Source organism: Diceros bicornis, chromosome 18 (assembly GCF_020826845.1).
Source record: "Diceros bicornis minor isolate mBicDic1 chromosome 18, mDicBic1.mat.cur, whole genome shotgun sequence".
Classification (NCBI taxonomy): domain Eukaryota; kingdom Metazoa; phylum Chordata; class Mammalia; order Perissodactyla; family Rhinocerotidae; genus Diceros; species Diceros bicornis.
The window spans coordinates 25,250,616-25,267,071 of record NC_080757.1 but is presented as its reverse complement, the minus strand read 5'-3'; the positions used below and the strand labels follow the sequence as shown (position 1 = coordinate 25,267,071).

The following is a 16,456-nucleotide window of genomic DNA, read 5'->3' as shown; positions in this document are numbered from 1 at the left end:
GTTGGATGATATTTGTAAGTTGAAGTTGGTCCTAAGGGCTAAGGTAGCTGAAGCAGACAGGTTAATGTTATCACAGACAGGTACTTATGTTCTGTGATATTAAAGGAAAGATCCTTGGTTTTCTCTCATGTTAGGAAAGCAGAAATCAGAGGAGATTTCTCCATATTTACTTATAGGATTCTCAAAGTCTTAGTTTCCTTTTTAAGAAATCAGTCTGTTTCCATAATACTTTTATCTTTTTCACTTTTCCATCTATAAAAATCTTTCGAATTTTATTTATTCTCTCAGACACTGTCTTTCTACAAAGAAAAATATTTCAGAGTATAAATGAGGACTATTTCTGTGTCACTTTTTTCATGCTTATATTTTATCAAGAAAGTAAGAAAAACTCTAAATTCTTCTAGCTTCAGATGACCCTCCTCGACCTACCTTTGACTCCTTGCTTTCTCGGGACATGGCGGGATACATGCCAGCTCGAGCAGATTTCATTGAGGTAGGAGAAACTTGTTTTTGTTTCAGATGAAGCTTATATCTCTTACTCATAGATTCCATACCACTAAAAAGAGATTTTCAAAGCACTATAATTTGTAGGGCCTTAGGCAGCCATATTTTCTTCTAAGTACCTTTTCTCATTTGTAAACATTTTCACATGTAGAATAGTAAAAGTTCTTCAGACCAAGAACCTATTTCTTAAGTTGCGTTGGTGTTGGCTCCCACTTTGTTAGTAGGTATGGGGTTTCTGTACTCTGGTTCTCATTCCACACCTAGGGGGTTTCAAGGTTGTACTATATCAGAGGTTGGCAAACTTTTTCTGTTAAGTAAAGAGAAATACTTTAGGTTTTGTAGACCATAAAGTAAATATTTCAGGTTTTGTAGACCATAAAGTCTCTGTTGCAACTAAACTTTGCTAGTATTGTGCAAAAGCAGCATGGATAATACATAAACAGATGAGCATGCCTGTGCTGCAATAAAACATTTTATATACAAAGACAGGCAGGGGGCTGAATTTGGTCCATAGGCTGTAGTTTGCTGACCCCCGTACTGTATTCACAAGTATATAAAGAATGATGAATGTGGGCCAGCCCTGGTGGCCTAGTAGTTAAGTTCGGCACGCTCTGCTTCAGCAGCCCGGGTTCAGTTTCCCGGTGCAGACCTACACCACTTGTCAGTGGCCGTGCTGGCAGCGGCTCACATACCAAAAAAAGAAGAAGATTGATAACAGATGTTAGCTCAGGGCGAATCTTCCTCAGCAAAAAAAATAGAAAAGAAAAGAATGATGAATGCGCATGAAAGGTATGTGTTCCTTGTTCAGCCATGGAGTTAAAAGACACATGAATGTAGTCGCAAGTCTCGATTTATCATCTAATCCACAGTTACGATGCTTCTGGAGGTACTTTGAAAGTTTAGCAAACTACAAACAATTTTGCTAGCCACACCCAAGTCAACATTTTGTTCACAGCAGCTGATATTGTAGAGTTACCCCATATACCCTACCTCTACAAATTGTATTTATTGAGTAGAATATGAACAAATCTACCTATTGAGCTGTATAAACAATATTATCCAATAAATAGATCCCTCAGAAGGTAGTAAAAGGGGATGTTTATTAGTGCAGTTTTCTTACCTAAATACTTGAGGGCCTAGTCAGAGTTAGATTTTCCTGGGTTGGATTATATGAACAGACTACTTTTAATTTTTAGAACAATAGGTTTTGCTTTATTCCTGGATTCGTAACTTCTTCATTTTTTGCTGTTAGTACTGCCTGAAAGCCTCTCAGATTTTTCCCATGATTTATTATTTGTGGCAGTATCTTGGCCTTGTACCCCATTCAGTACTTTTTAACAAGTGTTTGTATATTTTCCTTTTGCTTCTAAAGTGTGGCTACTATAAAGGTGTTACTCAAAGCTGATGGGATTGGGGTGGGAATTTTTTTTCCCCAAACAGGAGTTTGACAATTACGCAGAATGGGACTTGAGAGACATCGATTTTGTGGAAGATGACTCGGACGTTTTACATGGTAACATATTATTTCAGCAAATGTTTTTATTGATTGCAAACTATGTGATGGCACTCTGTTGGTGTAGGAATATAGGACTTGGTGTAGGAATATAGGATGAATAAAACACGTCCCCTGCCCTGATGGGACTCAAAATGTAGTGGTTAAGTTGCTGAACTCACCCTGTTGTTGGGTTTTGACCACAATGAAAAATAACATTTGTGATGATGGTGAGAATGTTGATCATATAAGGGTAGTTGGGAATATCCCATCCCTTGGACTGTGTGATCTTTCTTTTGACCGAGGTAAGCCTACACTGAGGTATTTGGTTAAGTGGCCCTCACTGCCTCCTAGAAGGATGGGAATCAGTGTGAAGGCCCTGGGACTTAAGTAGCAACTGCTGATACTGGATGTTCACTGTAATTTGTTACCCCAAATTTCCCATAGTGGGGGAAAAAGAATGGAAGTTCTTCAAGGATTTTTAGACCAAGATTGGGAATTTCTTGTTCCTCAGAACTATTGAATGTTTAACACTTCTGAATTCTCATCTAAGTTTAGCCCTCTAGGGATTTATGTCAACTCTTTTGTTATAACCTAAGTGGTTAATGCCAACAGGGCTCTTAAAGTAGATAGTTCGGGGGCCGGCCCCGTGGCTTAGAGGTTGGGTGCGCTCTGCTGCTGGCGGCCCGGGTTTGGATCCCGGGCGTGCACCGACGCACCGCTTCTCCCGCCATGCTGGGGCCGCATCCCACATGCAGCGGCTGGAGGGATGTGCAGCTGTGACATTCAGCTGTCTACTGGGGCTTTGGGGGGAAACAATAAACAAATAAAATCTTAAAAAAAAAAAAAGTGGATAGTTCGACTTTCATTGAATCTCTTTTTTTCCCTCTATTTGCAGTGAAGTACATATTTAAAATAACCCCCAGTCTTCTTTAATTTCAGTCCATAGTTGAATGTGATGCAGTAGATGAATAAAGCTTCCTTGGATTCTGTATTCCCCAAATAGCATTTTCATTGTTTCTCTCAAATCTGTATCCCAGGCAGGAAAGGCAAGTAGAATCCTTATTGAATTATAAATCAAGTTTTCATGTTGCATTAACTGGTACTTTATCACTAGAAGGGGAATTTGATTCTTCTCTCTATAGAAGAGCTATCTAGGTATTTGTTACATCTGATCTGGGACCAAGAAAGAGTCAAAAAAATTTTACCTTCAGAATTTTTCCTCTACATATATCTTGAGCATTTTTCTTTGCAAAATTTCATTCCTTTTCTTTTCTCCCACACAGCTTTAAGGAAAGTCCAAGTGACGCAGATTGAGCTAAAAGAGGAAAGCTTGAAAGCAAACTACTTTAGCATTCACTAGATCCATTGTATTTGTTCAGTTTTCCGTGTCAGTCTCTTCTTTTCAACCTCAGTTAACTCACATTATCATCTTTTCTCACCTCTCTGTTGTTCCCTTGAAGGTAGTGTGCAGATGGCCATTCAGTATTTCTCCTCATACACACCAGCTTTAATTAAAATGGTCTTGTTTCCTGGCTTGTGTCTTTCTTATCCAGAATGCAAAAAAAGCAGCTTCACAAATATCATCCTTTTAGATACTGTTCAAAAGTACCAAACTTTTGAAAGAGTCTCTAATGTCAGTAATGGCCCAACTATGTAAGGGACTTGCTGAAGCATTTCTCTAGGCCTTAACCCAAGGCCTTCATTCTTAAGGCCATCTCAACATTATTAAGAGAACTGTAGTAATGGTTGGTATTTAATTTCACTCTTCATTCTTTGTGGATGCAGGATTTGCGATTTCTTCTGGTGCACTTGTGGTGCTTTCTTTAGTTAAGTGGTGGCAAAAGGAAAAAATCAGGAAGAAGCGATTGATTAGCAATTTTTGTTTCAGTTAGCATTTCAAACCTATAGCATACTTTAGTTATTTGTGCTCTTCCTACGGTTTCTACAACCTTATATGTCACTTATAATTTTATTTATTTATTTTTTCCCCAAAGCCCCAGTAGATAGTTGTATGTCATAGCTGCACATCCTTCTAGTTCCTGTATGTGAGACGCGGCCTCAGCATGGCCGGAGAAGCGGTGCTTTGGTGGGCGCCCAGGATCCGAACCCGGGCCGCCAGCAGCGGAGCGCGCACACTTAACTGCTAAGCCACGGGGCTGGCCCATATGTCACTTGATTCTAGTTTATTTGAACTAGAACTGAAGCATCAGTTACTGATTGTTACACATAAGTAGCTTTAACAGAATGTAAATAATAATCCCTGCCTCCCCCTTCCCTCCTGTCTAGTAGTCAACTATAAGATGTTTAGATGGGTGCTTTTTAAAAGGTGATAACGTTGTAAAGAGGTTTGGCAGTGCTAGAGATCAAAGGGATGATTTGCTGGTGCCTCAAAGGGATGTTTTGTTTATGGCTCTGAGTTCTCATGTTAGCTGCTCTGGCAGCATGACCTACTGTCCAGTGGGGCGTATTGCCCCTGAGCTGAGCAGTTTCTCCCAGAACACTCATTGAAGGGGTTTAGGAGCCCCAGGAGACTCAGGAAGGAAGGAGAAAGAGCTTCTTAAGCATACCTAGAACAGAGAGAGAGGGGCACATATTTTATGCAAATCAGGCCACTGATTCACTGCTTGTGAGTCACTGTGTGATCTTGGGCAAGTCCTAGGAATCTTGCTTGCCTGTTCCTTTGTGTCCCGTGCTGTAAAGAAGGGGTAACGCTGATTAGTCAGAGAATGTGAATGTCTCCAATGAAAGATGGTACATAATTCAGATTGGTGTTATTACCATTCCATTATACCATCATACTCTTAATATTACTGAGCATTAATAACATTCCTTTTATGTTTCCTCACTGACAACTCCTGGAAGGAAGGAAACTGTTTGGCTGGGTTCTGTATTCCATCCTAGGGCATCTAGAAGATCGGCTGATGCCACCAAGCCCTTTTCCTCACCCAAAGACTTGTGCTATGATTCACAGAATTTGTCTGATGAAATGGGTTTGAGTGGTCATTATAGAAGCCTGGGACACAATGCAGGGGTAATTAATTGCATTCTAACCATACCAGAAGGCTTTCAGAATGGGCCCAAAAAGAATAGTGCAAGTGAAGCAGTGTCTTAGGAAGAAAATAAAGTTCTGGGATCCCTAAATGACACCTCCTCATATGTTATTGAAATAAGCAGAAATTATTGGTTCAGAATGAGAGATTCAGAAGACTCATAACTTGGCACTCTCCTGTGTCATGGTATGTTATGGGATCTCATTGCAGACGCATAGTGTAGTTCCCTTTTCCTGAGGGACATCACTTCCCATCTGCTTTTATTTGGGAATATCTCTCCTAAATTTGTGGACTCCTCTTTCCCAGAGTTTCATAGGTTCTAAAACGCTGGGTGCAGCATCTTCTTATTGTTGCTGTCCCGTAACCCAGGCAAGTAAGAGGCATGGTGAGCTTCTTCCTATGTGTTGGGTCTGTGTTTACAGTGCTTTTCAGGGTTGCACATTAGAACAGTTTATTGTCCTTTTATTTGGAAAGCTAATTTCAGCAAAATTTCTTGGCCAGGCCTGGACACTCCCCCACCTTTTAAAATTTTTTTTTTTTTTTTTTTAATTTTTATTTCTTTGGCCCATATTGTCAGTCTTTAGATCCTTTAACAGTTAGTAGATCAGAGGTCCAGCCTGGTCACTGTGCACACTTGCCTACCTGTTGGCAGTGCCCTTCCCTTTATAGTGATTTGACTGTTTTATGCTTAGGACATTTTAGACATAAATGCTATTAATCATAATAGCTAACACATATAGCACGTACTGTTTGCCAGGTACCATTCTGAGTGCTTCACACATGTGAACTCATTTAATCCTCACAAAACTCTATGAGTTGGGCATTATTATTATTATCTCCATTTTATAGATGAGGAAATCAAGGAATAGAAATATCAACTAACTTGCCCGAGGTCTGTAACCTGCGTGTGGCAGAGCCATCTCCAGAGCCTGTGCTCTTAATACTGTACTATACTTAACTGTCTTAATAACCTTGAATTTTTGTTGCTGTTTGTGTGTGTGTGTGTGTGTGAGAGAGAGAGAGACAGAGAGAGAGAGACAGAGACAGAGAGATTTCACATTGGTTATCTTCTGTAGCTTAACCACATTCTTGAGAAGTAGAAATGATATTTTCCCATTTTACGTTCAGGGAAATGCCCAGAGGAGTTAAGTAACTTGCCTAAGGCTTCCTTGTTGCTGACTTTAACCATTAGGTCACATAGTCTTCTTTCCTTCACAGAACTAATTGTCTACATCTTAACCAAAAATTTAGGGGGAAAATGATTTAAAAAGCTTTGCTTCTGGGGAATACCTGAGTCACAGGTTTGTGTTTGTGTGGTTGCAATTGGGATTTTGATTGGCTTCCCTGCATTTAAGGCCTCTGAGTTGGTTTTCTTGCCAAGCAAGCAGTAAGTGCCTTCTGTCAGGAAAACAGAAACATGTTGCCAGCTATTTTGAACAACGTTAGAAATACATTGCAGTGGGAAGGAGCTGCCTCTGACTTCTGCCCACTTCTTGAAATATTTTAAGGCCAGCCGTTTGGAAACTTTATCAGTCCGCAGTGTAATCACAGGGAGACTATTCTTCCTCCAAAGCTGAGATTTCAGAGGCCTTGCATCAGTGAATAGGTTATAAGTGGTTTTCGTTTGTTTGTTTTTAATGATTTCTGGTTCTTTGCCCGCTGTACTAGAACCTCCGGTCACTTTAAGTAGGATGTGAACCGATGATTCTCATTCTTTCAGTGTCTGTCTTCTCATTTCTATTCTGCTTGCTGTGCTGTGGTTCTCCCTGGGTTATTCATGCATTTAAGATCTTATAATCGGTTGCTGCTACCTGAGTGTGCTTTATAAAGAAGAGAGAGAGATTCAAATGTGAATTTTTCTCTGGGAGAATTCCAGTTCGCCTCTCATTTTTTTCTATGTGTTCCTTTCCTTCTCTTTGTTCTCCAGAGCCAGTTGTACAAGTTTAAACTACTGAAATGATCAAGCAATAGAGCCGGTTATCAGTGGTCTTTATTTATAGATTTTTTTGTAACACAGTCTCTTCAATTCTTTTCTGTTTTGTCGTTCCCATACAATCTCAGGAAACAACATGGTAAGTTAGCGTTTTAGAAAAATTACAGAAATATTCTGTCAAAATTAACAGTAATTTCCACTGGATCTCTAGGCAGTCTCTTTCCTATTGAACGCCTCTTGTTCTTGGGTGGGTATATGCGGTAAGGCACGTAAAGAGCCTGGAACATGATAAATACTCAGTGTATGTTAGCTGTTTAATTGGCTATTTTATTTGCTTCTCTTTCTGCCTTGAACTATTGACTTCTAATTCTCTTTGTCATAAGAAATAGTGTTCCAGTTCACTGTAAAACTTGTATTTGGTTGTACTGCATGTCAGAGACACAGCCTCTCCTCCCTGTTCCTACCTGCCTCTTCTACCACGCTGGCATGTAAAGTGCGTCTCCGCCAGTGTAGCATTCTAGAGCCTATCGTTCCACAGCAGTTGTGTTAGAAAACAGTGGCAAGGTATGGGCCATTCTGTGGTACCTGGGCTTTTATATGGAACAACGCTAAAAATCAAGAAAGAGTTCATTTATAGAAAGAGTTTTGCTACCGAAGAAAAAAGTTTGAGAACCGTTGCCTTGAATCTTGGACCTGATGTTATTGAATTATTTTTAGTTTATGGGTGGTTATGAGGAAAAATGAAGCAGTATTGTTTGAGTTTTTATACTTGTTAGAAACAAAAAAAAATCCATGGTAGTTACTTTTTCTATATACTTAAACTTTAAAAAACATTGCGTTCACTCACCTCTTCAGATCATTCAGCTAGAACTTATGTTATTTTTATCTCAGACCCAAGGGAAGATGGCCCGAATAAAGTATTCCTGGTCATTTCCCAGTGATTGAAGTTACATACATAAATAGTACGTCTGCTCATAGCCCAGCATGTTAGATGTTGGTATTTCTGCCTTCTAATCTGAGTCTATCCTGAGGGCAGGTAGCAGTGCGATGCAAGATAATGAGTCAGGATGGAGTATCCAGAATTTATTCCTATTATCTTGCCAGGGCTACCATATTGACAATGCATCAGGATTGTACATTGCTCAACTTTTGTTTGCTTTCATATAGTGAAAGAAATTGGTGATCTGATGAGCCATTGTGTTCTGGTCTTATACTTGATTAATTCCATTTTTTTCCTACCCTAAAATTTAGTTGCTATACAAGTGTGGATTTCAAACTGTTCCTTGGAGGTACCCGCAGGGACTACTACTGGGAGAGATAGCTGCAGCTAGGGTAGAGAGAAGAGGTTCAGCTAGAGCAGATCTAACTTATCTGTTCCAAATAAGAATTTACTTGAAAACAAGGTTTAAAAGTTATTCTAGTAGAACATATAAATCTGTGCTTTCTCATTGCACCCATGAGCTAACCTTGAACTTGTATCTCACATTCTTTGAATGAGCAATGAGATTGTATTGCTGTTTTTGTTTATCAGTATTACAGAGGCTCTAGGCTGTATTTTGGAATGAAACTTACTATCCTGGAAGAAGTGATTGTCAAATACAACTAAATTCTTTGCTGCAAAGGCTGGTATGTTATTAGAAATTGTATTACCTGACAGTTGAATAATGTATTTTAGTTTTTCAAAGGACACGTGTCAAGTCATTATGTTGTGCTCTAGAGCTTCTTTCATCTATGAATACATTCAGTAATTAAAATAAGACAAAACCTACCAAACTCTCAACTGACATAAAGCTTAAGGAGATAACAAGTTATTAAGATAGTTCCAGAATCTACTGAAATCATTAAATCTTAAGATTCCTTCAGAATCCATAGATTATAGATGAGAAGAATGGTTTAATGTAGCATAGGGCTAAGTTATGCATTCCTCGTATTTTTTTTTAGAGTTGTTAATGATTGGTCTTCGTTTCTTAACCCTAGAGGTCTTCAGACTATGCGAAGCCTGTGAGACTTTTTTACTTCTGAGTTTTTTTTTAATATGCATTTCATTTTTAGTTAAGCCAGATTTAAGATATAGGGCTAACACAGAGAAAGTAAACATCTTGGGCAATTTCAATGTCTTTCCTACTCAAGGCTCTGGAACCAGACTGCCTAGGTTTGGATCCGTGCTCTGTACTTAGCAGCTGTGTGGTCTAGGGCAGGTTGTTTTGAGTGCATGGTGTATGGGGCATATGAGGGAATGGTAGGAAACGAGACTGGAAAGATAGGCAGAATCAAGACAGAAAGGGGTCTTATATAATATGTAGGAGTTTGAATTCCTGTAAGTGGATGGGAAGCCACTGGAAAATTATACGTAGGGGAATTACACCATCAGATTGTGCTTAAAAACATTACTGTGGTTTCATTTGAAGGGGAAAATTGAAGTAAGGCAGGAATGGAGTCATTAAAAGAGTGGATGTAGTGATCTAGGTAAGACAGGATGCCTGAGCTAAGGAATAGGATTAGGGACAAGGAGGAAGAGATGAATTTGAGAGAGATTTAGCATTAAGTATAAGTAAGACTCACTGACTGACTAGGTAGAGAGGGGGAGGGAAGGTCCTCGTTGATTTCTGTCTTAGACAGCTAGGTATAGTATGATGCTGTTGACCAAGAGAAGAGTTTTGGAGCATGGGAAAGAGAATACAAGTTTGTAATTAAAGACCATGTGAGTAGAGATATCCAAATAGGGTCTGGAGCTTTTAAAATAAATATCTGAGTTTGAGTTGATATATTTTGATGGTACTTGGAACCATAGGAGTGGATGAGTTTATAGAAATAAGGTGAGGGGTGAAAAAAAAGATAAGAACAGAACCCTGAGGTACTCTTAAGATGGAACAATTGGCCAGGGAAAGAAAGAGAACTAGAACTATTGTATTTTCATCAGAAAACTTTTGCTATCCAGTAACTCTTTTCTCCTAATTCCTCATGTTTTAACGTGAGACTAAAGCCAGGAAAGGATTGGGACATGGGCTGCCAGGCAGGGCACAGCTTTTGGATTATTAGGCTAGTTAATGGAACTTTTCACTGCTGAATGCAAAACTACCACCTAAATAGTTGCTTCTCCCCAGCTGAAAACTGCTACTCTGGGAAAATGTCTATGCTGTGCCTTATTCACGTCAGTCTTGTCTTGACGTCGTCTCCTCAGCTTACTGCTGTGCAGTTATAACCTCAGTCAATATTCGATTTTATGGCTAATCTAATAGATATAATTTCTAGCCCATGTGTTACCAAAGCCCATGTTGAACTGTTATATGAAAGCTAGTAGCATACATAACAAGGCATGGCCAAAAGAGGTGTACAGTAGAAGCAGAAATTATTATCTATAGAGTAATGCTGTGTAAGTACATGCATAGGAAAAAAGAACTTCACTATAATTTAGTGGTAAAGAAATTCAGTATCCTAGGATATTTTTGTTTCCAAGAGACAAATTTACTAGACCAGTGAGTGTGAAATAGTTAGCAATATGAGATTCATAGTTAGGACAGTTTGGGTAAAAGATGTATTTTTGTCATGGCTTTATTTATATGCATGTTTTTATTTATTTATTTATAGCTCTGAAGATGGCCGTAGTGGATATCTATCATTCCAGGTTAAAGGAGAGACAAAGGCGAAAAAAGTAAGTATGGAAAACCATCCTGCCTCTTTCATCTTTGGACTATTGACCACATATAGCCCATAAGAACATTCTACTTGTGGCTTATCTTGTGACCTTGAAGAAGGCAGTTATCGTCCTTGGGTCTCAGTTTTTCCATCTGTCAGTGGGGGTAATTAATAATGCCTGTCCTTTTTTTGTTTTGTTACCTCTTCCTTCCTTACCCTTTCTTGATTTTATGATGACCAGTGAATAATGTGGGTACACTGTTTTAAGGAAAAAAGGAACAAGGTAAATTCAAGGTATTAAGTTGTTATGCTTTTTTTAATGCTCTCATTCTAACTGCTCATTTTTTATGAGAAGTCTTTTATCTGAAAAGATTTCAAAGAAATTCTGAACAAGTTTCAGGCACTCTTGGTTATTCCCTCTCTTTGCAACAGAACAAAAAACATACATTCAGACTAAGAAATTATGGATCCCAGACCCCTATTGGATTACAGAGACTTTAACAGTTCAGACAAGGGTATGCAGAGGGTGTGAGTATGTATATGTATGTGTAGGCATGTACCACGGTGTTACTAACTAGAAACGCAGTGGTATCACAACAATAAAAAGGAATGGGACTTGGGAGACTCTCTTGAGGGACCAAGACGTGATCTAAAGTAGATCTTACTCTGCGTGTCTGGAGTAAGTTTCAAAGAAGTGCTGAAGAAGATTACCCAGCTGCTCTTGTGAGAAGCTTCATTGCTAGTCATGAATACTTCTGGTATAAATCAGAGGTTCCAGACACATAACTCTGCATGGTTTACTTAGCTTCTGTTTTGCTTAACACACACAATTAGAGCTAGACAGTATTGTAGAACTCACTTGTTGAGGTTGCTATGATGCCCTTCCATTAAACATGCACAATATTTATTTCAAATAGCTTCAAAACATTATGTGAATGTATAGCTGTTAATGTTGAATGTGTGATCATAGTGCCCTTTTATGGTTAACAGATTTCCCGTAAGTGGCTATTCTCAATTATCATTTCCTTAGCTGAATATATTAATTATGACATGACACCGATTCCCTTCTGTTTCATCTCAAGTTACATGTAGACGTGTGTTTTTTGGTGTTTGTGAGTGCTCATTGATTCATTCATTCATCTGGCAAATAGTTATTGAGAGTCTACTGTGCCTAAGGAGAGGAAAAATATATGATGCTTGAGAGCCTAAAATTGTGTTAGTAACTCGCTGACCTGCAGAACTTTGTGGCAAGTGGACCTCAATATTATACCTTATAGTGTTTAGGATGTCTAATAAATACTGGATGTGGAAGACATTATTAAATATGAAACTAATTATAATGCATTATTGTGGGTTTTATTCTAGAATTATAAGAGACCATGGATTAATCAACCTCAGAAAGTTTCAGTGTAAGTATTAGCTGCTTTATTTTCAAAATTTCTTCCACATTATTGAATAATTTTAAACAAAACATTTATGACAGTAGTTCTTAATTGAAGTTGCATAATGTCAGAATCTCTGGCGGTAGAGCTAGAGCATCTGCATTTTTTTTTTTTTTTTTTTGAGGAAGATTCACCCTGAGCTAACATCTGTGCCAATCTTCCTCTATTTTGTATGTGGGTCACTGTCACAGCATGGCTTGATGAGTGGTGTAGGTCCACGCCCGGGAACCAAACTCTGGTCACCGAAGCAGAGCGTGCCAAACTTAACCACTAGGGCACAGGGTTTGTTTGTGTATAAAGCTTTGTCTGTATTTAGAATTTTTTTTAAGGTAGATTCCCAGAAGTGGAATTAATAGGTCAAAGAATATGATCATAAAAATGCTTGATACATGCTGCCACATTGCTTTACAAAAGATGGTTATATCAATTTATATTCCTTCCAGTAGTGTACAGAATTGCCTGTTTAACACTGTTCCATCGAGAGCTGTGGGTTTGCAAAATTAACTCAGGATCAGATTTCCCTTGCCCTTTCTACAGACAATAATCGGTCGTGTTCTGGTAGCCACAGTAGTGGGTTCCTCTGTCTGAATTCCTGGGCTTTCTGTAATAGGTCAGTTGGGTTTTAACCTTTACTCATAGTAGACCTTGACTTTTATGTAAATTCTATTCTCAGCTGGTGGACAGAGGTCACTTTAGCCTCCTTATTCTTTTAACTGTATTTCTTAGATGTAGAGCTAAGGGGAAGCTCTGTTGCTTCTGAGAAAGAAGTGGCATGTACAACGTGTTTTCAGAGGTTTTAAAATTGCCATTATACTGAATGGACATGTGACCTTAATATGGTAGGCAGAGGGGTTTTTTACATCAAACTAAAAATTTTACTCCAAATTCTTTTGTATTATCCCTGTAGTGAGGTGGGGCGAGAGTTGTAGTAAAAATTATCAATCTGTGGCTGCCCATCAGATCAGCTCCTGGAATTTGTGGACAAGACTGTCTCCTGCAAGGGAAGAGATTCATCTGAAAAGAGGACTTAATTTAAATAATTGTCCTGGGCCAGCCCCGGTGGCCTAGTGGTTAAGTTCAGCATGCTCTGCAGCACGGACCTACACCACTGGTCAGTGGCCATGCTGTGGCGGTGGCCCACATACAAAATAGAGGAAGATTTGCAACAAATGTTAGTTTAGGGCGAATCTTCCTCAAGCAAAAAGAGGAGGATTTGCTACAGATAGATAGTAGCTCAGGATGAATCTTCCTCAGCAAAAAAAAATAAATGGATGTATATATCCATCCTAAGTGAAAGCCTATATCTTTAGTCCAAGAGTGGACAGAACTAGCCTAGTTACTATTGATTATCTGATTGAAATGACCCTGTAGCAGTTGGAGAGTTCCTGGCCACTCCAACCTACCAGTTATTGTTGGTGGGTTTTACTCCCCATCTTCCTTGCCGATACCTCTTGTTATTACAAATTTGGTCAGTAGTGATCCTCAAAGTTGCTGACCCTGGCTACCCTGCATATGTGACCTGAGTTGCCTGGTAGTTATCAAAATATAACTTCATTAGTAGAAAGTTAAGTTATGGTGCTTACTTTATTTTATTTTATTTAGTTATTTTTTTTGTGAGGAAGATCAGCCCTGAGCTAATATCCGTGCTGATCCTCCTCCTCTTGCTGAGGAAGACCAGCTCTGAGCTAACATATATTGCCAATCCTCCTCCTTTTTTTTTTTTTCTTCCCCCCAAAGCCCCAGTAGATAGTTGTATGTCATGGTTGCACATCCTTCTAGTTGCTGTATGTGGGACGCAGCCTCAGCATGGCCGGAGAAGCGGTGCGTCGGTGCGCGCCTGGGATCCGAACCCAGGCCGCCAGTAGCAGAGCGCGAGCACTTAACCACTAAGCCACGGGGCTGGCCCTACTTTAGTTTAGAGAAAGGCAAAATGACCCATGTAGAGAGTGGAGAAATAAATGCCTCACGAGGCATTACACCCCATGATGTATAATCACGAGGTACAAATACCGAGGATGTGTTGATAGAAGATTTTTGGTAGAGCGTGCAAAAGATCATATACTTTTTCCAGGCTAATCTTCCTCTTCCAGATGGATCATTGTGTCTGCATTTCTTTTGTTTCCTGCAAAGTTAATACTAGAAATTTTGCCCAACATTGTTCCTAAGAATGCATGATCTGCCTTTAATTGTCTTTCCCGTTACTGCCAACAGTTCCTGCCCCGGAACAGATTAAGAGACAGTAAGGTGTGGCAGTCACGCTGGTGCTCAGTAGTGCAGGTGGTCTCCAGTGATAACAACATCCCTATGTGATAGTCTCTGTGATGCTGTTATCATTATTAGTGTTTTGCGTTCTTAGCTTTCCTGTTTGCTTTCTGTCATAGGTAACTTAGTCACATGAGGTTAGGAATAATGTCCTTTCATTTCACTTCTTATAAAAGAAATGCAGACGACTTAGAGATCCCTTATATTCTCTGTGACATGGTTGTGTTTCACTTTCTCTGTAGTAATGGAGCGGCGGTATCCCAAGGAGGTCCAAGACCTTTATGAAACAATGAGGCGATTTGCAAGGATTGTGGGGCCAGTGGAGCATGACAAGTTCATTGAAAGCCATGCACGTAGGTGGTTTTTGAGTGTTAAGCAAGTATTTGTGTGTATGTGTGTGTGTGTATAGAAATAGGAGAGATAATGGTGTGTTTTCTGTGATGTTCTGTAAACAAATAAATGGATATTTTTGTCTGTCTTCCCCTTTATTACCATGAGATAAATTTGGGACTTTGGGTTGGGAGAAAAGAGGTTAAAAAGCCTATTGGCTTTTTTTCCCCTGCAGATAAACAGTAGTTTATCTTTTTATTATGGGAGTTTTCCAATATATACAAAAGTAGAGATAATAGTATAATGAGCCCTCATGTATCCATCACCCGGCCAGCAATTATCAGCACATGGCCAGTCCAGTTTCATCTTTACCACCCACTCCCCTCCCACCCTCAACTGGATTATTTCGAAGCAAATTCCAGACATCATATTATTTTGGTCATAAATATTTTAGTATTAAAACTGGTTTTTAAAATGGGGACCGAGTTGAATGACTCATGGAGATAGCACTTCCATCATTTTCTTGCCTTTCTCTCTGAGAGAGCTCTACGCAGTTACCATTTGATTTTTTTCACTATAAAAAATTGATGTTATTAAGGCAGTAAGGACTAGACTTTAAAACAATCTGGACTAGATGACTTAGTCTATCCTTTCATCATGAGATTAGTGTATTTAACCCCCTAGTTTAGTTCTGGGAAGGTACTTTACCAAGGCTCTTACCCTGTTCTCATTATGCAAATATTTCTTGCATGGCGTTGTAGGCATTTATCTGAGTCAGGTGGGTTGTCCTCACCAAGCACCCTATTTGGTTGGCATTCTTTGTGTGGTTTGTACTGGGTGACTGGTCCTTTACTTCCTGTCCCAGTTTGTGCCATTCCCGGTTTATATGTCACTCCAAAGAACTACACCCTGTGGATTGTCCAGGCTCCTCCTTCATCTCTATTTTAAAGCACCCAAATTTGGATGTTCTGTCACGTAATAACCCAAGCAGTGCAACCTGATCTGTGTGCTCAGAGGAGGCAGAAATCTTTGGTTTATGGAAACACAATGCTCTTTTGTTCTATAGGAGAAAAGCTATAAAGAAATTCTCTGGGACTTGAGCACAGAGCTTTTGTCCTTTCCTTGCAAAAGGGCCACATCGAGTAATACCAGAGACAGGTTTCAGAAAAGAATTTGGTTATGTGGATAGAACTTTTAAGAGGATAAATAGAGCAAAGAAACTTGGTTGTTTAGAAGATTATATTCATTACTTCTGTAGCTAAATGAATTCAGCCAGCTTACTCTGAAGTTTTCTAGGAGACTGTTCCAGCCACTTTCTCCTTCTGGAGACAGCAGCCGGAAGACAGCTGAAGTAGGTTTTTCTCAGCTCTTGGGGAAAATTTCTAATGAGATATTACCAACAAATAGGATTCCCCAAATGGAAATGCCCAGTCTTTTATATAAGGCAGAATTACTGAAAATACTCAACAGCAAAAGTGCTCATTGATATTTTGTTTTTCCAATTTTTCTCTTTTGTTTTTTTTGGGTGAACAGTGGAATTTGAACTCCGAAGGGAAATCAAAAGGCTCCAGGAATACAGGACAGCAGGCATTACGAATTTTTGTAGTAAGTATGCTTAAGCTACACACTAGCTACACATCAGATGGCAGGTGTCTTCTAAACATATAGAAGTCTCTGAGGTGGTGTGGATTTTTTTTAAACAAGCTTTCCTTTTTCAGAACGAGTTTTTGATTTTTTCCAGTAAAGTTTCATCTATTTAATCCTTATAAATACCATTATATGGATTATCTGAAGTAAAATAAAA

The 16,456-nt window shown here is 39.2% G+C and overlaps 1 protein-coding gene across 3 annotated transcripts in view; it reads left to right on the top strand.

Moving 5' to 3' along the window:
• Positions 1-16,456, top strand: part of TADA2A (transcriptional adaptor 2A) — a 46,197-nt gene that overhangs the window by 22,629 nt on the left and 7,112 nt on the right. For 2 of the 3 annotated variants that reach the window (XM_058560452.1, XM_058560455.1), the window contains 6 exons: positions 405-493; positions 1,945-2,017; positions 10,571-10,634; positions 11,984-12,027; positions 14,565-14,675; positions 16,186-16,257. In XM_058560452.1, coding sequence (XP_058416435.1) covers positions 405-493; positions 1,945-2,017; positions 10,571-10,634; positions 11,984-12,027; positions 14,565-14,675; positions 16,186-16,257 — 453 coding nt within the window. The remainder of the gene's footprint in view (positions 1-404; positions 494-1,944; positions 2,018-10,570; positions 10,635-11,983; positions 12,028-14,564; positions 14,676-16,185; positions 16,258-16,456) is intronic. The other variant, XM_058560454.1, reaches the window with a different exon arrangement.